This window comes from Mobula hypostoma, chromosome 10, assembly GCF_963921235.1.
Source record: "Mobula hypostoma chromosome 10, sMobHyp1.1, whole genome shotgun sequence".
NCBI classification, from domain to species: domain Eukaryota; kingdom Metazoa; phylum Chordata; class Chondrichthyes; order Myliobatiformes; family Myliobatidae; genus Mobula; species Mobula hypostoma.
In genome coordinates this window covers 107,135,191-107,159,874 of record NC_086106.1, presented here as the reverse complement: position 1 = coordinate 107,159,874, position 24,684 = coordinate 107,135,191, and the positions used below count along the sequence as shown (strand labels likewise).

General features: G+C 42.2%; 1 protein-coding gene across 3 annotated transcripts in view; it reads right to left on the bottom strand.

Moving 5' to 3' along the window:
• LOC134353101 (calpain-5-like) overlaps positions 1–24,684 on the bottom strand; it is a 190,757-nt gene that overhangs the window by 147,971 nt on the left and 18,102 nt on the right. Inside the window, exon 1 of one of the 3 annotated variants that reach the window (XM_063061003.1) lies at positions 7,576–7,837. The exons of the other annotated variants lie outside the window; for them this stretch is intronic. Coding sequence (XP_062917073.1) covers positions 7,576–7,587 — 12 coding nt within the window. The 5' untranslated portion in view covers positions 7,588–7,837. Of the gene's footprint in view, positions 1–7,575; positions 7,838–24,684 lie in introns of those variants that run through there. 3 annotated transcript variants of the gene reach the window in all.

Here is a 24,684-nt window from a genome sequence, read left to right as displayed (position 1 = left end):
TTTATATATCTTAAGTTTGGGGGCTAACAATAACTTCATTCAAGTGATTTTGTTTGCAAAGCTACTTTGCTTTTTGCATTTAGTGGGGTTAAGAAGCTCTTCAGAACACTACTGTCATTTGTTCGTAAGTTTGCAGTCAGTGTGCAGAAACCACATTTACATGGAAAACTACACTTGTGATTACAGCTTTAACAATTCATAAGCAGCATTGTAGTTACTATTTCCCTGTAATACTACTATCTCAAGCTTCTTTTTAAAGTGATGTGGCCCTTCAAATAGAACACGCGAAATTATTGAAAATAAAACTAAAATTGTTCTTTTAGGCAAGGCAAAAGTCTGTTACAATACACTGTAATTTTAAGACAACCATGCTCAGAAAATCTCATTTCAATCCTTCACACATTTATATATGTATACACCACCACTGGATGTTGTAAATCATTTTACATTACAATGCAATTGCTGCAGCAATTCATAGCAAGAGGATTCGAGTACAGGAGCTGGGAGGTTCTACTGCAGTTGTACAATGCCTTGGTGAGACCACACCTGGAATATTGTGTGCAGTTTTGGTCCCCTAATCTGAGGAAAGACATTCTTGCCATAGAGGGAGTACAAAGAAGGTTCACCAGATTGATTCCTGGGATGGCAGGATCTTCATATGATGAAAGACTGGATCGACTAGGCTTATACTTGCTGGCATTAAGAAGATTGAGGGGGGATCTTATTGAAAAGTATAAAATTCTAAAGGGATTGGACAGGCTAGATGCAGGAAGATTGTTCCCGATGTTGGGGAAGTCCAGAAAGAGGGGTCACGGTTTAAGGATAAAGGGGAAGCCTTTTAGGACCGAGATGAGGAAAAACTTCTTCACACAGAGAGTGATGAATCTGTGGAATTCTCTGCCATAGGAAACAGTTGAGGCCAGTTTGTTGGCTATATTTAAGAGGAAGTTAGATATGGCCCTTGTAGTTAAAGGGATCGGGGGGGTATCGAGAGAAGGCAGGCACAGAGTTCTGAGTTGGATGATCACCCATGATCATACTGAATGGCGGTGCAGGCTTGAAGGGCTAAATGACCTACTCCTGCACCCATTATCTATGTTTCTATGTAATCCAAAAACAGATCTATTCCTCTGTCTCCAAAGCCCTACATCTTCATTGGCTTCAAATGATGCACCAACTCTCTGCATAAATTGTTCCTTACAGCAAACTACTATCCTCTAACAAGTGGAACAAAATCAATGCAGCAGATGCTGGAAAACCAGAAGAACAGAAGGTGCTGGAAGCTCCCAGTCGGTCAACCAGTGGTGAAAGAGGAACAGCCAACATTTCAGGTCAAGGACCCTTCATCAGAATTGGAAATTTGTGAGAATGAGTGTGTTCAGTAGACGAGGGCAAGAGGAATGGAGAGAACAGAGGGAACATCTGTGATAGGATGCAAACAAAGTTGTCAAGTAACTTTAAAACCAATGGTTAGTGACAGAAATGAACAAATAAATTGTAACAGACATACACAGTAAGATATTGAATTACTGAATACCACTGGTCTGATGTTTGATATGCTGTGTGTTGTTCACTCAGCTCTTGCCATGTGTGCAATTTGTTCTTTTTTCTGCATGTTGGGTGTTTGATGTTTGATGTTTTCTTGAAGGGGCTCCACTGCGTTTCTTCGTTTCGTAGCTGCTAGCTGGAGGGCGAATCTCAGAGTTGTATTCTGTATACATACTTTCATAACAAATGTACTTTGAATCTTGAATCTTTGATATTGCAGAGAAAATCAAAAAGGGTAGCAGGGTAATTACTTGAAAATGTTAAATTCAATATTAAGCCACAAAGGTGACAGAGTGCTCAGAGACGATGAAGGTGAGGCTGTATACCTTGTACTGACACTGGGTATTGTTGGAGGAATGCACCTGAAGTTTAAATAGAGAAACATAGAGGAGGACAAATAACAGCAAATACAGAACGCTGGGAGCCGTGAGATATGGAACAGAGCTGTTGCTGGAAATCTAAAATTAAGAATTCTAGAAAGGCTCAGCAGATTACATGATACATAATAGAGAGAAAACTGCATTAATGTTGCAGGTGGATGATTTCTCATCAGAATTAGTCAGTTCCGATACCGACTGGAAAGGCTGGTTACCAGAACTTGTTAAACCAAATATTGGCTTCCCACGGGTTGCAGTTTGCTCAGAGGGAAGAGAAGCTGCTACTCCTTGAGCATACCCTGGACTTCTTGGGACATTATGGGAGGCCAAAGGCAGAAGTTAGAATGGTGGTGATGATGAACTGAACTCAAATGGAATGGAGAACTAGATTCAGATTAATTTTGTCACATGTACAATGAAACATACAGTGAGATGTACCATTAATGTTAACAAAATGTGTTGTGGGCTGTTCACAAGTGTTGCTACATATTACAGTGCCAACATAGTATGCCCACAATGTCCAGCAAAACAAACCCCTTTCCTCATTCACACACAGAGACAGGCCTCCAACATCAGGTCAGACTGTCTCTGGGCCTCCAGTAGACTTGCAGACATCTGGCCTTGGACTTCTCCAATAGATGGCTTTGGCCATTGAGCCTCGACTTCCTGACTCACTGGCTTTAGTCTTTGAATTTCGGCCTTTGGTAAAGACCCCAGAACGGGACCTCAAAATCCAAACTCACCAGCCTGGGGAGTCACCAACCTTTGTCCTCACTAGTCTTCACCTGCAGTGTTTCCTGGCCCAAAGTCCCAAAATCTATCCACTGAGATCACTGGCCTTCCACCCATAGAGTGCTCTGACGTGGACTCTGGCCTGACCTTGAAGCCCCCCAAACCTGTCCCTAAACCCTAACCTCACCCTTAACGCCCTACTCTGTCCCCAAACCCATCCCTACAAAATAACTCAGCCATTTGGCCCACCGTGTCTGCTCCACCATTTCATCGTGGCTGATCCACTTTTCCTCTCAGCCCAATCTCCTGCCTTCTCCCTGTATCCCTTCATGCCCTGACTAATCATGAATCTATCAACCTCTCCCTTAACTATACATAAAGCCAATCAGGGTTTGGTTTATTCATGGGAACCAAAGAAATACAGTAAATTACTGTTTCACCTGGAAGAATTATTGGGTCCCCATTTGGCACTTAGAGAAGAGAAAAGGAAAAGTATTACATTGTCAATGCATGAAAAGTTGTTGGAGATGGAAATTGGGAAGGGAAATGTCTTTTCAGAATGCTGAAAGAAGAATTGAGAGGAAACATATTTTTAATGGAATCTTGATGAAAATGAAAATTACTGGACCTGTGAAATGATTACATCTATTGAATGCAAAGGTTAGTTTGTGGTAGCTGATGAACACAAGGAGCATGTCCTTGTTTTGAGTGGGAGAAGAGAGTTAAAGAAGTGGAAGCAGGAAATAGAGTAGACGTTTTCAAGAGCCCCGTCAACTATGGCCGAGGGCAAGTCACAATTAAAAAAACGAAAGGCATCAGAAAGCCACTGGTGTAGGAAGTCTCATCAGAACAGACGATAGAGAAACAAGGAGTGAAGTGATTACAGAAACAGTCTGAAAGTTGTGGTTGAAACAGCTGGAGGTGAGGTTAGGGCATCTGAGATGAAGATGTCAGTAATGAAGGGAAGAGTCAGATATCAACCACGTGAAGCTGACAGCTGGGTGGAAATAGGCAGCGAAAGTAATGACATTAGTTCTGTCACTGCAGGGAGAATTATTAATACAGTCATTAATGTATAGAGCTTTACATCATAATGGAGTTGAGGGCAGAAATCATAACCGTCTTCCAGCATGTTGTGCTCTAATTAGTGCCTGTTCAAAAGATTTAACCATGACAGCAAGTTGATAATACTCCTTCCTCATCATCTCAAACACTGTCATTGGGAAGATATGGCTTAACCCCATTTTCACCTGGCATCGCGTTATAGAGTGATACATCACAGAAACAGCCTCTTTGGCCTCACCGATCCACGTCAACCATGCTAGTCCCATTTGCCCAAGTTTGACCCTTATCACTCTAAACTCCTCCGACCCGTATGCTTATTGAAATGTCTTTTAAATGCAACTTAAATCTTCAAATACCCTCAGTTTTTTCCACTACTGTAAAAAAAAGGTATGAAATATGATAACTACAATGTCAAATCTATGGAATTAAAAACGCAAACATGAGGAATTCTGCAGATGCTGGAAGTTCAAGCAACACACATCAAAGTTGCCGGTGAACGCAGCTGGCAGGCCTGCTGTGTTCACCAGCAACTTGGATGTGTGTTGCTTCTATGGAATTAACTTAACTTTAGCACTGAATATGCCCTTAATAACTTTAACAAAGTTCCAAAGTATACTCAATATTCTATGAATTAACAGCTGCTTGCTGCATGGTGCATCAAACATAGAAAGAGTCCATTCAGTCCAAGACGACTATGCTGGTCCTTCGACGTAACCAATTAGTTCAAATTCCTTTCCTCATAGCCCATTTTTCCACAGAGATATATATTCAATTGCTCCCGAAGGTTACTTGCTAATCTGCTTTCCCAGTCATGAACGTAACTAATCTCTTCTTCCAGTTTTCCCCTCATCACTCTTATAAATTTTTTTTGCTGGTGACATGTCCATTACTTCCTTTATTCCATGCAATGTTTATAAACCTAAGCATTATAAGAATGATTCTGCGATACCAAGTAGTGCTCACTGAGGCAGTCTCTCCAAAGGCTGAGCAGGAAGGTGACTGGGGAAAAAGTGGGCACACATTAAAGTAGTGGAAAATGTTTTTCGGAAGCTGGAACTTCATTCTACATCTTCAGCTTATCTGCAATACTCCATACTGATACTGGTCACCTATTATTTCATTTCACAGCAGTAATTTTAATGAAAAAAGAATATTGACATTGAATGGTTGTAATAGAAAATATTGCAGTGGTAATAAAGTTACAAATTATCCTGAAAAATAACTCCAATATGAGAACAGCTGACAAAAAAAATATTCAAAAGCAACACACATCAAAGTTGCTGGTGAATGCAGCAGGCCAGGCAGCATCTCTAGGAAGAGCTACAGTTGACATTTCAGGCTGAGACCCTTCGTCGGGACTAACTGAAGGAAGAGTTAGTAAGAGATTTGAAAGCGGGAGGGGGAGGGGGAGATCCAAAATGATAGGAGAAGACAGGAGGGGGAGGGATGGAGCCAAGAGCTGGACAGGTGATTGGCAAAGGGGATATGAGAGGATCATGGGACAGGGGATCTGGGGAGAAAGAAAAGGGGGGGGAACCCAGAGGATGGGCAAGGGGTATAGTCAGAGGGACAGAGGGAGAAAAAGGAGAGTGAGAGAAAGAATGTGTGTATAAATAAGGGATGGGGTACGAGGGGGAGGTGGGGCATTAGCAGAAGTTAGAGAAGTCAATGTTCATGCCATCAGGTTGGAGGCTACCCAGATGGAATATAAGGTGTTGTTCCTCCAACCTGAGTGTGGCTTCATCTTTACAGTAGAGGAGGCCGTGGATAGACATGTCAGAATGGAAATGGGATGTGCAATTAAAATGTGTGGCCTGAAAGGATGAGGCACATAATGTGGCAATCTTCAGTGGAACTTATTTGGACATGGACGTTATTTGGCGTTAGTCAAGCTTCTAATATTTCAATGTTAGATTGAGACAGGTATATGCGTAAGTTTACAGATATGAAAACCCAAGGTACCCTTCCAAAATAGAACTGATTCAATCCCTTTTTCATTCTTTCTAGTTTGCTCTCAACACACAGAGTGAACAAAGCTTACAAAATCATCATACAACTGTTCTTTCTATATTTGTTCATTTTCTATTCCCATCAGTAATCTTTAAAACTACTCTGGGCCATATTAATGGGACTAACTGTTACATTCTGCAATCATTAGTCATTCCAGTCAATCGTTTCAGTTGCTCTGCTATTTCAATTTGATCCTAAATCTCAAAACCATATTCCCAATCTCTCACAATATCATTCAGTCCTTTTTGGTGCCAAAAAAATCTAGCTCCTTCAAAAATATATTCGGAAACTTGCACCATCGACTTCTGTGTTGGATAATTCTACAGGTGCACCACTCCAAGTGAAGAAACTCTCTGTAGTCTCAGTCCTAAATACTTCCCCACACCCCATTCCCAAGACCTGTTCCCGAACCCCAGCTTGGGAAAGCATCTAACCCACACCCACTCTGTCTAACACAGTCAGAACTTTGTACAACAGATAAAAGTGGATCAAAGCCAAGGATTTAGATACAGTGAGTCCACTAGGAATTGATGTGAAGGGTGAAGGGATGCAAAGAATGATGAGAAGGGACACAAAAAAGGATAAAAATAAAGTAACAAATTTATAAAAGATTTTTTAACATAATAAAATGTCCCAGAGCATAGAATTGTAATGTTACAAGGCACTCTTTGATACAATCATAAATTCCCTTTCTAAAAGCAATCTTCCAAACACCAGACAACAAATTATTTGGTTTCAGTGGAGTTTTAAGTGGAATTAAGTGAGCAGAATTATCTGCAGCTTAATGTGAAAAAGACTAAGGAGCTGGTGGTAGACCTGAGGAGAGCTAAGGTACCGGTGACCCCTGTTTCCATCCAGGGGGTCAGTGTGGACATGGTGGAGGATTACAAATACCTGGGGATACGAATTGACAATAAACTGGACTGGTCAAAGAACACTGAGGCTGTCTACAAGAAGAGTCAGAGCCATCTCTATTTCCTGAGGTCCTTTAACATCTTCCGGACGATACTGAGGATGTTCTACGAGTCTGTGGTGGCCAGTGCTATCATGTTTGCTGTTGTGTGCTGAGGCAGCAGGCTGAGGGTAGCAGACACCAACAGAATCAACAAACTCATTCGTAAGGCCAGTGATGTTGTGGGGATGGAACTGGACTCTCTCACGGTGGTGTCTGAAAAGAGGATGCTGTCTAAATTGCATGCCATCTTGGTCAATGTCTCCCATCTACTACATAATGTACTGGGTGGGTACAGGAGTACATTCAGCCGGAGATTCATTCCACCGAGGTGCAGCACAGAGCATCACAGGAAGTCATTCCTGCCTGTGGCCATCAAACTTTACAGCTCCTCCCTTGGAGGGTCAGACACCCTGAGCCAATAGGCTGGTCCTGGACTTATTTCATAATCCACTGGCATAATTTACATATTACTATTTAACTATTTATGGTTCTATTACTATTTATTATTTATGGTGCAACTGTAACAAAAACCAATTTCCCCCGGGATCACTAAAATATGACTATGACCATGACTATTTAACTCCCAAACCTTATTTAAATCAACCAGACCAACACCCAGTTTCAATGACATTACAATGTACAATATATCAGAGTTATGTACATGCAATACTTTTTCTCTGAAGACTGGCAAGTGTTATAATGTAGATTAGGAGATTCCCAGTGCAGATGGAACACTGTATTGGGAATACAGGAACAATATCCTACTACACCAGCATGCAAATAGAACTTTTCCTCATGCCTAACGACTGCTGTAACTAGAACTAATATTGACAGACTAAAATCAATTTAATGAGTATATTTTAACAGCATATTTTGGCAAAAGAATACCTGGGAATACATTACATAGGTTATGAACCTAATCAGCAACTGTTGGAAATTTTAACTCCGTTGTGATATGATTAGGCAGCAGCAGTAACTTGATTCCTCCTGAAATAATGCCAAGATCAACCATCTGCAAGGCAAATCCTCTTTCCACATTCCATTGGCTTGAATGTCACACTCCTTGTCTTGGGTATGCAGAGGTGAGAGGTGCCCGTCTTTCCACCCACCTGGCATTCAAGGGAAAGTATGTCTCAAAATAGCTCCAAAGACCAAAGCACCCACTTCCATTGTAGCCACCATTTTAAAGAGTTTCAGCCACAGCAGAGTAATGCTTATATTTCATGTGGACTTTGAGCTGAACCAGCATATTGTGTCTAATTAGATACGTGCACTGAATTGCAAATGTTGTATGTAGAATTCAATACTAATTGGATACAAAGTTAGCCAGATAAAGCCCAATTGCTCCTACTCTTGTGTGCATGTATTCACAACAATATCACTCAACACCTGCACAGCTAAAATTGATTTGGATTCCTCATGCAAAGTTGCCTGAAATGTTTAAGCAGAGAATAAAGTCTTAAAGATTATTCAGAATTACAAGTCTATTCCAGCATCTGCAGAATCACTTGTGTTTATCTATTGAGCAATGTTCCTTCTAAACAGTGTGGTACAGAGTTATTCTGAAACCCTCCTCAGGGCCCTGACCTTCAGTTATGCCCAAGGCTCCCTATTAGACCCTCCCTTAGAAAGGCCTATAACTCTGTTTTCAAAATTAAGCTTTCTTGCCAAGATAAAACTCTGGAATTTTTATTCTGAGTAATGGAAAACACACACTAATTAATATCAATCTCACGCAGTTATTAGTTAAGTTTTCTCCACTGCTTGTGTGGCAGCAGCCCTTCTTAATTTTTAAGCACATTTGAATTTGCTTTCAGAGCTGTGTGTGATTATAACTCTGCATGTTTCTCATCTGAATATTGAGGCTGTCCTTCATCGCACCACCGTAAGAAGATTGCACAGGGCCTGTCCTCACCAGAGCCCAGAGACTTGGTGCCATGCAGGGGTTGCCAGATAGTTAACAAGAAGAGCAATAAACATAACTCGTCTCTGGCTGGAATCAATTAGTAAAATACTTCATAGAAAATTATTATTGTACGTCTCCAATTATGAACTCTGCCTTAAATCAAATTCCTGAAGTGACCTAGGTCAGTTATCTGTTTATTTTTACTCTCTCCTCGGTGCTTCATTGTGTTAAAAGAGTATTCTACTATTGCAGGACTATTCACTTGCTATAGTTCCTCTTCTACATTTCTATATGTAATGCCAGCTCTTTTGTAATTTAAAGCTGCTCATTCCGCAGTAAGGCAAATAGTACTGTTGCGATGATGTGTTGCAAGACATAATCACAATGAACTGCACTCAAGATCCACACATGTCTGATTACAGTCCAGCGACAAGAATTTTTGGCAGATTTTGTTCATTTCCTAACAGAAATATGCTAAAGCCAATCTAAAGGCCCTAGGAATGCCACCAACAGCTAATTCAATGCAGAGCAGGGCTAATAAACAATTGCAGACATCCCAACTCTCCTGGAAGTTCTGGGAGTCTCCCACATATCGATAGTGGCTCCCTGACACTCAGAAATTATATACAATAACCCAGAAATATATTTGAGGGAGAGGGAGAGGGAGAGGGAGAGGGAGAGAGGGAGAGGGAGAGGGAGAGGGAGAGGGAGAGGGAGAGGGAGAGGGAGAGGGAGAGGGAGAGGGAGAGGGAGAGGGAGAGGGAGAGGGAGAGGGAGAGGGAGAGGGAGAGGGAGAGGGAGAGGGAGAGGGAGAGGGAGAGGGAGAGGGAGAGGGAGAGGGAGAGGGAGAGGGAGAGGGAGAGGGAGAGGGAGAGGGAGAGGGAGAGGGAGAGGGAGAGGGAGAGGGAGAGGGAGAGGGAGAGGGAGAGGGAGAGGGAGAGGGAGCATCCTGATTGGTTTCTCTTCGTGCTAAGAGTGGTCCCCAACCACCGGGCCGCGAGGAAACGATAAGATTTGGCAATATGAAACGATACGAGTCAGCTGCACCTTTCCTCATTCCCTGTCACGCACTGTTGAACTTGAACACACGCGAGGTCATTACCTGCACGTCATTCATGTCAGCGCAGGAAGAAGATCAACTCCTCGAACTTACAAATGACGGCGGGCTGAAAAGTATGTTTGACATATAACATCTCTGCCAGCATTCTGGATCAAAGTCAAGGTTGAATATCCTGAGATAGCCACGAAAGCACTGAAAACGTTGCTTCCATTTCCAACATATCTCTGCGAAGTGGAGTTTTCTGCAATGAATGCAACGAAAACTAAATTGCAGAATAGACTGGACATAAGGAACCCCCTTCGAGTATCGCCGTCTCCCATCACCCCGTGATGGGACCATCTTGTTGCAGGAAAACAAGCCCTGGGCTCCCACTGATTCATCAGTATTGGTGTGTTGCAATGATTTTGTATGTTCATACGGGGAAAATATGCTCTGTGTGTTTAATATCCAAACGTTACTTAAAATGTTATGATGCTATTGACTTATAATTGACTTATCACCTATATTCCGGTCGTGATTAACACCCCTGCCCCCAGTCGGCCGGTCCGTAAGAATATTGTCAATATTAAACCGATCTGCGGTGCAAAAACGATTGCGGACCCCTGCTAAGTAGACCTATCAGTTTTCTCTGTGGGCAGGCTTTACAGTCGACCTCAAAAATAATGACAGTGTTGCTCGCTGCACGGTTTGCAACAGTGACTTTTCTATTGCCCATGGTGGGTTAAAATGTAAAAGACATGTTGAGGTAAGTTTAACAGGTGTCATTCATTCATTAGCATAGCTAACGTTATTTAAACTAGCTGGCTAGCTGCTAAGGAGCTACTCTATTGATGTCCTACGTGATGAGGCCAAACTCCCTGTAGACTTGCTTAAAGTTGTAATAGAATAAACATGATAATATAATATAATACAAGTACATATTTTAATGTCACATTTTCTGCATATACCCAACTTGGTTTACAGTTTAGACAAAAATCACTAAACAAAGTATTACATACACCCTTGGAGGTCGACGGGGGGTGGGGGGGGGGATATGGGGTTGTGGAGCTAGGGGCAGGGGTGCTACCTCCCTGAAATGAGTTTTTGCAGGGTGGGATGTCTGCAGTTGTATTGTACAGTCCATTACCAAGCCAAAATATTCCAAAGTACTTCACGTCAGTGTTTTCCCATTTATTCTTGGGTATTGCTGGGAATTTATTGCCCATCCTTTGAGAGGATGGTGGTGAGCCACCTATTTTAATCACTATAGTCTATAGTCCTCCTAATGAAGGCATCCTACAGTGCTACTGAGTTGCAGGATTTCTACCCTATACTATGATGCACAGGCAACATACTTCCAAGTTGGGGTGCAACTTAAAAGGGCCACATATGCCTTCTTCCCCAAGTCTCTTTTGGGTAGAGGTCATGTGTGGGAAGTATCGGCCTTGACCCTGGCTTCTGTAGCTGGATCCTGGACTTCCTGTCAGATCACCGGCAGGTGGTAAGAGTGGGCTCCCTCACCCCCACCCCCTCTGACTCTCAACACAGAAGCCCCTCAGGGCTGTTTACGAAGTCCCCTCCTTTACTCCCTGTATACCCATGACTGTGTCACCACCCACAGCTCTAATCTGCTGATTAAATTTGCTGACAGCAGTACATTGATTGACCTAATCTCAAACAATAATGAGGTGGCCTGCAGGGAAGAATTCATCTCTCTGACACAGTGGCGTCAAGAAAACAACCTCTCCCTCAATGTTGCAAAAACGAAGGAGCTGGTTGTGGACTACAGGAGAAATGGAGACGGGCTGACCCCTATTGACATCAATGGATCTGGGGTTGAGAGGGTAAACAGCTTTAAGTTCCTCAGCATCCACATCACCGAGGACCTCACGTGGTCTGGACACACCAGCTGTGTGGTGAAAAAGGCATAACAGAGCCTCTTTCACCTCAGATAGTTGAGTGACTTTGGTATGGGCCCCAAATCCTAAAAACTTTCTACAGGGCACAATTGAGAGCATCCTGACTGGCTGCATCACTGCCTGGTATGGGAACTGTACCTCCCTCAATCACAGGATTCGGCAGAGAGTAGTGGGACAGCCCAGCTCATCTGTAGTTGTGAACTTCCCATGATTCAGGACATGTACAAGGACAGGTGTGTAAAAATGGCCTGTAGGATCATTGTAGACCCAAGTCATCCCAACCACAATCTATCCTAGCTGCTACCATCCGGGAAGCGGTACCGCAGCATAAAAGCCAGGACCAACAGGCTCCAGGACAGCTTCTTCCACCAGGCCATCAGACTGATGAACTCACGCTGATTTGAGTGTACCCTATATTACATTGACTGTTATATTTATAATGAATTATTATGAATGCACATTGCACATTCAGACAGAGACGTAACATAAAGATTTTTACTCCTTATGTATGTGAAGGTTGTAAGAAAGAAAGTCAATTCAATTCAATTGGTGGACTATCTTTGGCAACTGACTGCAGTTTACCTGCTACGCATTGCAGACTGCTGCCATTGTGCTGACGGAATGGTTCTTTAAGCCGGCAGGTGAGACGCTAATCAAACAGTCTACTTCATGCCAGGTTGTAATAATCTTCTTGAGTGTTGTTGGATCTTCATTCAACCAGGCATGTAGAGGATACTATGCCACATCATGGCCTTATGGTTCACAGAAGATGGAGAAGCTTTGGACTATCAGGAGTCAAGTTCAAGTTCATTGTCATCTGACTGTACGTATAATATAGACAACCAAATGAACCCACATTCCTCCAGACCATGGTGCACCCACAAAAAATATCACACACAGCACATTAAATATATTACCGTAAATAAATTAATAAAATGCAATTCAAAATACCTGGAGGGTGCAGTATGGTCAAAATGCCTATAGGGTCCAGTACTGGTAAAAGGTAAACAGCTTGCGGACCTAGTGATGAGACTTCTGTCATGGCACAGTATTCATTAGTCTCATAGCCCAAGGGAAGAAGCTGTTACCCAGTCTAGCATTCCTAATCCTGATGCTCTTGTACCCCCTTCCTGATGTCAAGGAGATGTGGTAGGGATCTTCAACCATGCTTCAGTCCCTTCGTATACAACACTCCCGGTAAATATCACAAATAGGGGGAGGAAGAACCAGATGATCTTCTCAGTGGTTTTTACTATCCTCTGTAGGGTCCTGTGGTCTGATGCCATGCAGCTTCCATTCCACACAACGATATAGTCAAACAGGACACTCCTGATGCTAGAAAGATTTAGAATGGAGGCAGGGAGCCTTGCACACCTCAAACTTTACAGAAACTGTAGGCACTGCAGTGCCTTCTTGACTAATGAGGAGAATTGTAGGTCCAGGTTAGATCATCTGTTATGTACATACGAAGGAACTTTGTGCTCTTCACTCTCTCCACAGCACGGCCATTGATGTGCAATGGTAAGTGGCTAACCTGTGCCCCCCTGAAGCCCACAATCATCTCACTTGTCTTGTTCACATTACGACTTAAGTTGTTCTCACAACATTTGACAAACCACTCTACCTTCTCTCTGTATACCGACTCATCATTGCTGCTGATGAAGCCAACCACTGCCAGATCATCAGTGATCTTGGCGATACAGTTTGAGCTGGATCTGACAGTGCAGCTGAGAGTCAGCAGCACGCTGAGTTCACAGCCCTGGGGGCACCAGTGCTTGGTGTGGTGGAGCTCTGGATGTTGTTGCCAACTCAGACTGACTGGGCTCCTTCCATCCAGACGTCCAAGTTCCAGTTACAGAGAGGGTTACTGAGTCCCAGCGAGGACAGCTTGCCCACCAAACTCTGAGGGATGATCGTGTTAAGTGCTGAATTGAAGTTGATGAACAACATCATGGTAATGTGAGGCATTGTTTTTAGTGGAGCAGGTCAAGTCTCCATTTGTTATCCAGCCTCAGGTCTGCTCTTTTCTCCTCAGTATGTGTGCGGCTGGTCCAGTTGAGTTTTGAGTCAATGCTGATAGTGGAAGGAATAATGATGGGAATCAGATCGAACATCAAGAACAGGTGATTAGATTTTCTCATTGAAAAGTTTAATTTCCTAGCATTTTAATGAATGGGGACGTTACATTCAATTTGTCAGCCCATGTCTGAATTTGCTTGGTTTTGCACGGTAAGGGCATAGACTGATTTTTGGTTTAGGAACAGTGAATGTGATTGTGCCATTAACACCAAGCACTTATTAAAATCATAGTATAGCTATTTATGAAAAAATTATTCTACATTCTGCTACATTAATATCTCTCAGCTTGCCACATAATCTGCATTTATGGACATGTACTGTGTCTAGAAACAGGACCAGTAGTACTTTTTCTTTACGTAGCACCAAACAATCCAGAATTAATTTAAATTGACAATGATCATTTTCAGGTGAAATTTAAGCAATTACTAAACTGGTCAATCCTGGCAGTGCTTCCTGCCATGTACCGTAATTAACCATTTCCTGGCCACAGAGGCACACTTCATCATACAACACATGTTTCACATCAGCATAAACTGGAGCACAACACTCCATACAACAATTCACATGGAACAATCTCAGAGGAAACAGCAAGCACACCATGTCATGTTCTTGCTCCGGTTCAGATTTTTTTTAAATTTGAGACTTGCTGTTATGTGGAGGTCTCACAGGGAGCTTCAGAACTGTCACAAGGCTGCTAAAAAATCTCTCAATTTAGCAGGTGCAATTGCGAAAACTAATTGCACTTAATCCCAATATTTTACTTATAATTGAACGAGCAAGTCAGCCGTTACGAGGAATGCCTCCAACAGTGTTAACAAACAGGATGACGCTGCCAGCAGCATTTCATTACTTGACGATTTAGGATCACTATGGCCAGCCAGGGAAGGTCAATTTCCATCCAGCAGGAGACACAAACATGCCCATCTGCCAGGGGCCATTGCATTGAGACTCCTCTTAGACATCGTAGTGCTCTTTGTCCCTTCCTCATGACTACTGTGTTCACAGGCTCAGAAATTTGAAGATTTTAAAAGCCGAGATCCATGACATTCTACAGGATGAACTTTGGTAACACTTCCATCCCTGGACTACTTTCTCCATGGGGGCAACAGTCATAGTGATCCACTTTCCTAGCCTCTGATTTACTCCAAGGAGCCCCCAGTTGGTTTTGTCATATGTGCTTTTCCCTGCTTACCACAGCATTACAGAGAACACTGAGGCTCCAGATTCTATGAGACCAAATTCACCCCATTGCGCACCCACTACCCTCCCAACTGGGCATGTGCTTTCCAGACGTACTGGATTCCCATGAATGCCGACAGTAATTGACTACGTTCATGTGCTACAAGGACTCCGATAAATAACTGGATCTTTTCCTGGACAAAAAAAGTTTTCATTGCTTAAAATGTTCATTTCGATGTTGACCATAAGACATAGGAGCAGAACTAGGCCATTCAGCCCATCGAGTCTGCTGCACCATCCATCATGGCTGATCCCAGTTCCCACTCCCCACTCAACCCAATGCACTTGCCTTCGCCATATTCTTAGATGCCTTGACTGATCAGGAAATTATCAACTTCTGGTCTAAATATACCCACGGACTTGGCCTCCACTGCAGTCTGTGACAGAGTATCTCACAGATTCACTACTCTCTGACTAAAAAAAAAAAATCCCCCTTACTACTGCTTTAAAATGACACGCTTCAATTTTGAGGCTGTGCCCCCTAGTTCTGAATACCCTCACTATAGGAAACACCCTCTCCACATCCACCTTATCTAGTCCTTTCAACAGAGAATATTGAAAGGCTTCGATAGAATGGAAGTGGAGAGCACGTTTCCTGTAGTGGGTGGGCGTAGGGTCAGAGGGATCAGCCTTAGAGTACAAGGACATTCCTTTGGGGTAGCATAATGCTTCACAGTGCCAGCTACCTGGGTTCGATTCTCGCTGCTAACTGTAAGTAGTTTGTGTGTTCTCCCCTTGTCCACAAGGCCTTCCTCTGGGTGCTAAAGACATTCTAAAGACGTACAGGTTAGGTTAATCGGTCACACGGGTGTAATTGGGCAGCACTGGATTCTTGGGCCGAAGAGGCTGAGAGGAATAATAAATCAGCCATGATGGAATGGTGGAGCAGTCCTGAGGAGCCAAATGGCCTCATTCTACAATTCTATAAAGAATGGCCTAATTCTTTATATTTCTTAATTTGACTATCTGGTTAGTAAAGAAACAACAAAAAAAAAGAAAAAGGCCCATTCTCATGAAACAGTTCAATGCTCAATGTTGGAGCTCACTGATAAGGCCGTTCGTCCACCATCCTCTGATCGTCGCTGACCTTCAGACCCTCGCTGCAAGTCCGTCCGTCCGTCTACCAGCTCTCTCCATTCACGTCATCTCTCCTCGTCTCTCCCCGTCTCTCCCCAGCAAAAGACCACGAATTCCCGGCTCCCAGACACACAAGAAAGAACAACATTCTACTCATTGGCTAACATGTCCCGTTATCTCTAGTCATAACCCAGACATTGCTGCTACAGAGAAACCATTACCTTAGCAGTGGAACATTACAGAGAAGCCATTACATTGGCAGTGAAACCTTACAGCGTGTTACCCCGAGATTCATTTTCCTGTGGGCATACTCAGCACATCTATAGAAACATTAACTACAACAGGATCAATGAAAGATCAACTAAAGTGCAAAAGAGAACAAACTGTGCAAGCGCGATTATACAGTAAATAAATAGCAATAAATAATGGGATAAGAGGATGAGATGACAAGATAAAGAGTCCTTAAGGTGAGATCATTAGTTGTGGGGACATCTCAATGGCTGGGCATGTGAGTGCAGTTATCCCCTTTTATTCAAGAGCCTGATGGTTGAGGGGTGGTTACTGTTCTTGAACCTGATGCTGCGAGTCCTGAGGCTCTTGTACCTTCTAGCTGATGGCAGCAGTGAGAAAAGAGCATGGCCTGGGCGCTGGGAATCTCTGATGATGGATGCTGCGCTCCTACGACAGCGCTTCATGTAGATGCGCTCAATGGCCGAGGTGGCTTTACCCGTGATGTACTGCGCCAAATCCACTACCTCTTGTACTATTTCCCGTTCAAAGGCACTGTTGTTTCCATACCAAGCTGTGATGCAACACTCTCCACCACACATCTATAGACGTTTGGCAAAGTTTCTGATGTCATGCCGAATCTCCACAGACTCCTAATTGAAGCCCTTCTTGCACCGTCTCATGATGAGGTGTTAGCAGCAATTCAGAATTGGGAAGTGTACAGGCAGAACTTTGGTGCTTCGGCCTGGATGTAAACCATGGATGTCCTATCGCCCTATTGCACACTTACTTTTGAAAGCAACAATGGCATAAACCACCATAAATGTTTTAGTGAGTCAAAGATAAATGCAGTCCAATCTCCAGGCAAGACTGCCTGTCAAGGCAACAAACACTGCTCTTCAAATAACACCAAGGGATCTTCAATATTCAGAAATATGCCTGAAAGCAAGGAGGCAAGACCTTGCTTCAATATTTCTTCTGAAGAACGGAAATTCAGGAAGACAGCTGCAGTTTGGAAAAGTACAGATGTCTTTATTTACTTACAGAAAAATTTTTGGGGAATAAGTAATTTCAGGTTTATCCATTGTATTCAATTTGCAGGCACTTACTGAAAATTTACATTCATATGGACAAGAGGTCATAAAGCTCTTGGGTAAGAATACATTGACTACAAGTAGAATAGGAAGACCATGGGAAATGTGTGGTTCCTATACTTTCAACTCACTTCATCTTAAGCAACCTTAGCCAATACCATTAGGGGATGAAACATTATGTTAAGCAACCAGCTAGATCAGAGATTAAAATGACAGCCCACAGATTTCTCTCCGGGGACCAAGAAATACATGTGTTTTTTTTTTTAAATTGTCTCTAGCACAGCAATCTCTTCTCCAAGTAGTTTCAAAGAATCGCATTCATCTGAGAGTAACTGAAAGTCAGATGATCTTTCCATGTTGTCGCCAGATGAGAAATTTTTTTCTAAATGGTGCGTTCACCTCCTGTTGATACTGAGTTTACCCAACCTTTTCTCAGGGCAGGTATTTGCATATTAGATTAGATTCAACTTTATTGTCATTGTGCAGAGTACAGATACAAAGCCAATGAAATGCAGTTAGCATCTGACCAGAAATGCAAAGAATAGTATTATTTACAAAATAACTGCAAATAAAGTGCTACAACACACAAATATAAAAGCACTGAGACAGTACAACACTGATGCAATACTGCTCAGCGCTGTGATGTGAGGTTCAGCAGTGTCACAGCCTCAGGGAAGAAGCTCTTCCTGTGCCTGCTGGTGCGGGAGCGGAGGCTCCTGTAGCGCCTACCGGATGGGAGGAGAGTAAAAAGTCCATGGTTAGGGTGAGACACATCCTTGATAATGCTTTTCGCCCTGCCCAGGCAGCGTTTATGGTAGATGTTCTCAATGGTGGGCAATTGGGTGCTGATAATCCACTGGGCAGTTTTCACCACACGCTGGAGTGCTTTGCGGTCTGATACGATCTGGGGAGCTCCAAATCTCTATGTATATTCTCTTTATTTTTCAAACTTACACTAAATTTTACATTCTGATGTATTCTACATATGGGTGAATTTAAATACAGGTTTTATTGGGAGCTATCACTATGAATAAACATTGCCAGAATAAATACAATAATGCACCTAAATTCTGCAACTAACATTTCAGTAAATAATCAGTCATGATGTAAGAAATATTCATATCGCTAACAAATCCTTAGCCAAATTGTTGTTGTATAGCGACAACATTGGTAGCTACCTGACAACATAGAAAAAGAGAAAAGGTTGGTTGAACTCAGCATCAACAGGAGGTGAAAGCATTTTTAGAACAAATTTTTCTTATCTATCAGTCCTGATGAAGGGTCTCAGCCTGAAACGTTAACTCTTTACTCTTTTCCATAGATGCTGCCTGACCTGCTGAGTTCCTCCAGCATTGTGTATGTATGACAATGTAGAAAATTTATTTAGGAATGGTTTAGTTCACATTTGTAATTTTATAACCATAAATAGGACAGTTGAAAACCCATCAGATTACCCCTATTTCAAGCTGATCCTCATATCAGGGGATGGAAATGTCAGCCAATCTTTCTCATCACAGCTATTTGTTCATGTATTGCCCAAGTTGCATCTAGGTCTCTCTAAAGTACTCATTCCAAATTTGGACACAAGAAATGCCAACAAGAGGCCAGAGACTCCGCTTTGGACAAACATTGCTCTTATGTCAATGGCTAAGGGTTATGATACAAAAGCATTGTTAAAGTTTAAGATGTTTAAAAGACACCTACAGTAAAAGGATGTTGCATCTGAATATGATTAGCATCTATATGCAACATGTTTGAATTAATCACGCGAATAGCAAAAGAGATATAATATGGTGCAGGGAAATGAAAGGAAAAGGAGGCATGGCATCATTGTTAATAAAGGATAAAAATAATATTAATAAGGCAAAAAAGGAAACTGATTCAGGAATTTAAGATGCATGTCAAGATTTGTACCTCCAAAAACTACTGAAAACATGCCACTGTTATATTTCCTAACTCCAGAAACCGATCAAAAGAAAAACACAACAGGCAGGAAATAGGTCTACTTCATTTTACTTTAGTGAGGTACACACTTATGATGTAGTTGCATGATGATATATACCATCCACCTACTTCATTCATATAACCATAATGAACTATAATGATTTTCAGAAGGCATTTCATAAGGTGCCACACATGAGGCTACTTAACAAGATAAAATCCTGTGGTGTTACAGGAGATATACTGGCGTGGATAGAGGAATAGCTGACAGGCAGGAGGCAGCGAGTGGGAACAAAGAGGACCTTTTCTGGTTGGCTGCTGGTGACTAGTGGTGTTCCTCAGGGGTCAGTATTGGGACCACTGCTTTTCATATTGTTTGTCAATGATTTAGATAGTGGAATTGCTGGCCTGGTGGAAAAGTTTGTGGGATGATATGAAGATAGGTGGAGGGGTAGGTAGTGCTGAGGAAGCAACGCAATTGCAACAGGACTTACACAAATTAGAATACTGGGCAAAAAAGTGGCAGATGGATGCATGATGCAAAATGGATGCAGATGGATCCAAAATGCATGATAATACTTTTTGGTAAAAGGAACAATAGTGCAGACTATTATATAAATGGGGAGAAAATTCAAACCTCAGGAGGTACAAAGGACATAGGAGTCCTCCTGCAGGATTCCCAGAAGGTTTATTTACAGGTTGAGTCTGTGGTAAAGGCGGCAAATGCAATGTTGGCATTTATTTCAAGGGGAATAGAATATAAAAACAAGGAGATAATGCTGAAGCTTTTTAAGACTCTAGTCAGGATGCACTTGCTGTATTATCAATTGTTTTGTACCCCTCATCTCAGAAAGGATGCGTTGACATTGGAGAGAATCCAGATGAGGTTCATGAGGATGATTCTGGGAATAAAGGGGTTAACATATGAGGAGTACCTGGCAGCTTTGTGCCTGTACTCATTGAAATTTTAGAAGAATGCTTGGGGATCTCATTGAAACCTACCAAATGTTGAAAGGACTAGATAAGGTGGACGTGGAGAGGATGTTTGCTCTGGTAGGGATATCCAGAACTAGAGCTCATAGCCTCAAGATTGAGGGGTGACCTTTTAGAATAAAAGGAGGGAGAAATTTTTTGAGCCAAAGACTGGTGAATCTGTGGAATTCTCTGCCACAGACAGTGGTTGAGGCCAATTCTATGGGTATATTTAAAGCAGAAATTGATAAGATTCCTGATTGGTTGAGGCATCAAGGGATATGGTGAGAGGGTAGGTATATGGGGTTGAATGGGATCTGGGATCAGTCATGATGAATTGGCAGATTGGATTTGATGAGCTGAATAGTTGAATTCTGCTCCTATGTCTTATGGTCAAAGAACCAGTAGAAGGACAGACAGCGTTGATGGGATTTTCAAGAGGCCTTCAAAAAGAAGCTTCAATGTAGTGGAATACTCTGATTCCGTCGGCTGCATAAGTCTAGGGAAGACAATCTCTGGCCCGCCAAACATGAGATTGAGGTGCGAGCCCACCCCGAACCCCCTGTCTGTGTGGATGCTGCGTGATTTGTTCCCCTGTTACAAATAAGTACCACAAAACAACAGACGGTACACCGCATACAATTAAACAATTTAGCTTCACAGTTCTTAATTTGACTAAAGGGTTAGTAAAGAAAAAGCAAAAGAAAAGGGCCCATTTTAACGAAACAGTCTAATGTGCACAAGTTGGAGCTCACGGTTTCCCCTTCGCCAATCCTCCGATCTCACTCCGGGCTTCGTCGAATCATGGCCCCTCTACGGGTCGAGTCCTATGACCCTTTCTCTCTGGTGTCTTCTTTCTTCATCTCCCACCAAACCAAAAACCCAGTTCACACAACAGTGTCAGGCACACAGCATGAAAAACACACTCCTTGCAATGGACGACTCACATTCCAAAGCACCCGTTATCTCTAATTATAACCCAAACACTGCTTCTGCAGAAAGACTATAACATTAGCAGTGAAACCTTTCCCAGAATGTTAGAGTAGTAATGGCCATCAAACTAGAAACTAGAGATGCATGTAGCAACGGGTATTGCAAGTAACAAGGGTGATTTCAATCTATATATGGACTGATCCAAATAAATTAATATTAATATTATGTGTTGGCGCGTGGCCAAGCGGTTAAGGCATTCGTCTAGTGATTTGAAGGTCGCTAGTTTGAGCCTTGGCTGAGGCAAAGTGTTGTGTCCTTGAGCGAGGCACTTAACCACACATTGCTCTGCGATGACACCGGTGCCAAGCTGTATGGGTCCTAGTGCCCTTCCTTTGGACAATATCGGTGTCGTGGAGAGGGGAGACTTGCAGCATGGGCAACTGCTGGTCTTCCATACAACCTTGCCCAGGCCTGCGCCCTGAAAACCTTCCAAGGCATAAATCTATGGTCTCATGAGACTAACGGATGCCTTAAAAAAATTATAGAGGAATATTGAAGAATTCTTGAGGTGTGTACAGTTTGGATCTTTAGACCAATATATTGAGTGGCCAAGTAGGAAACAGGTTGTGCTGGACTGGGAGTTTTACAAAGACATCTGTTAATAATCTTGTATAGGAACACTTAATGAAGAGTGAAAATAAGATGATAGAATTCTTCATTAAGATAGACGAATAAATATTTAAAATGTTGGAATTTTCCACGCAAGAGCACTGGAAGCTCATGAACCCACACTGAAGACCCACACTCGGTGGTTCAGAGACAGCTGCTCCCTTTCGCTATCAGATTTCTGAATAGCCCATGAATACTACCTCATTATTCCTTTGCTTTGCACTATTTTGCAATTTATAGCAATTTTATGTCTTTGCACTATACTGTTATTGAAAAACAACTAATTTTGTGCCACAAGACAGTAATAATAAACATGATTCAGGCAGCTAAGATTGAGAGAATTTCTCCTAATCCCCATATTTTGAAATTTCAAAAATAATTCTACTTTGCTGAATGTGTAACTGTACAGGAGCACTTACTCTTCCCCACTTGGTTGAAAAAAAAACAAAAAATGATCAAGATCTTTGGAGTATTAAAATAATGTAAACATTTTTATTTATATAGTTCAACAGGATACAGCTGGATTTAAATGTAATGCGAGTATCAGGGCCAAGAGATGGTCTCCTGACATCAATAAAACCCAAAAATCTGTGCTAGGCTGCCATGAGGCAATATGCAGATGTTATGCAGAACCTCTTGTTGTCCAACCATTGAGAGTTGAGCAGTTTTCAAAATAATTGTTTTCCTTTAAAAAGCAGACTTGTACACGTCACAGTTCCTCTACAGAATCTAGGCCTTGCACTGAGCTGATAATGGAAATGCAAAGTAGCAGGGAAAGAATGACATATTGCTTCATATGACACTCCGAGAAGTTGAATTGCATTTGGGCCAAGTTTGTGTGCATTATGTGATCCAATTTCAAAGATAAAGGAAAGTGTAATTGAAAATCTGGAAACTGAATGAATTGCTGACATCCTGTAGACCCAAACACATACAAAGTCATCCAATTGATATAGACTCAAGCCCAGATACCACTTGTTATTCACATGTGCATGTTTGTAGCACTCTGGTTTGTAGCACTACTTACGTTGACTCTTATAGGTTATACAATATTTATTCAGTTGGTTGTGGGCTGGAGATATATCCCTACGAAATGAGGTCTAAGGTGCTCCTTCCCTCCGCTAGCCTGTAGGTCACCCTTGGGGAAGGCATAGCACCTGATTAGCCCTCCGATCAGTGTCACCTGAAGCCATGGGAGCAGGTGGCGGATGGTGATGGCAGGCAGACAATCTCTGAAAAGTATTGATAATGGCTGGGGTCACCAGTCTCGTAAATACATTGCCCAGAAGGAGACGACAAACCACTTCTGTCAAAAACTTTGCCAATGACAATTGTGGTTATTGAACATGATTGTCCATGTCATACAATATGGCACATAATGATGGTGATGATGAGGATGATCAAGGCAAAGCAGCCTGTTGTCTGTGCTGATAGCAAAGCAGATACCCGGCCTAATCCCACATACCAGTACAAGGTCCTAAGCTCTGAATGTCACAGATCTTCACACATCCACCCAAATATAAAGGTTTCTGACTCTGCTGATGACAAATTTCCTTTGAGAGAACACATTTTTCCTTTTTCCCCCTCAAATCTTTCTGCCAATTACTTTAATGCTTTCCCACATTGATGTTGACCTCTTTGTAAAGGAAGTGTGATGGTATAGTGTTTGCTACCTGCAAAGTTTTTAAGCTCTACGACATGTATAACTATGGGAAGTTTCACTAAAAGGAGTTTACACTGTAGCCAGCTACTCTTCAAAGGGTTGACCACTTCCCTGTATATCCTCGATGGTGAGTTTAGTTGCCAATACCCAGCATTTGAGCAGTGGGTCCCCCTCCCTACCAAGGAGGAGATACTAACAACAAATGAAGTAGTTTAAACACAGTCACTTACTTTTAGTGATACACATTTAAATTTAGATAAAATTCTTTAAAAATATTTTAAGCTCAGGTTTTCTATATAATGAAAGGTTTCTAAATTACAAACAATTTTGTAAAACCCAAAGGATTTCCAATCTATAGATAGAATTCCAATAAGCTAAAAAGACATACCAATGAGTTGTAGACAAACAAGTTGTCTGTCACAGAAATCAAAGGCAGAGGGATGAATTTGAGTCACCCATCTTTCTGTCATTCTTCTTGTTGCTCATTGACCATTCCTAACAGGATTGACTGCTGCCTTACATTTATACTGCTTTTTTTTGCTACTTGGTGGCTTCACACATATTTTTTTTCCAGTTACCTTGCTGGGAAAATCATAAGACCATAAGGCATAGGAGCAGAATTAGGCCATTTGGCCCATTAATTCTGCTCCACCATTCAGTCATGGCAGGTCCTTCCTTCCTCTCAGCCCCACACCCTGGCCTTCTCCCCATAAACTTTAATGCCATGGCCAATCAAGAACCTATAACCTATCAATCTCCTCTTTAAATACACCAACGACCTGGCCTCCACAGCTGCCTGTGGTAACAAATTCCACAAATACATCATGCTCTAGCTAAAGAAATTTCTCTGCATCTGTTTTAAATGGACGTCCCTCCATCCTGAGGCTGTGCCCTTTTGTCCTAGACTCCCCCACCACGGGAAACATCTACTTGTTCTCAGCCTTTCAACTTTTGAAAGGTTTCATTGAAATCCACCCCCCCCCATCCTTCTAAATTAAAGTGAGTACTGGCCCAGAGCCATCAAACTTTTCTCATATGATAACCCTTTTATTCCCGGGATCATCCTTGTGAACCTCCTCTGAACCCTCTCCAATGCTAGCACATCTCTTCTTAGATGAGGAGCCCAAAACTGTTCACATACTCAAGATGAGGCTTCACCAGTACCTTCTAAAGCCTAAGCATCACATCCCTGATCTTGTATTCCAAACCTCTTGAAATGAATGCTAACTCTGCATTTG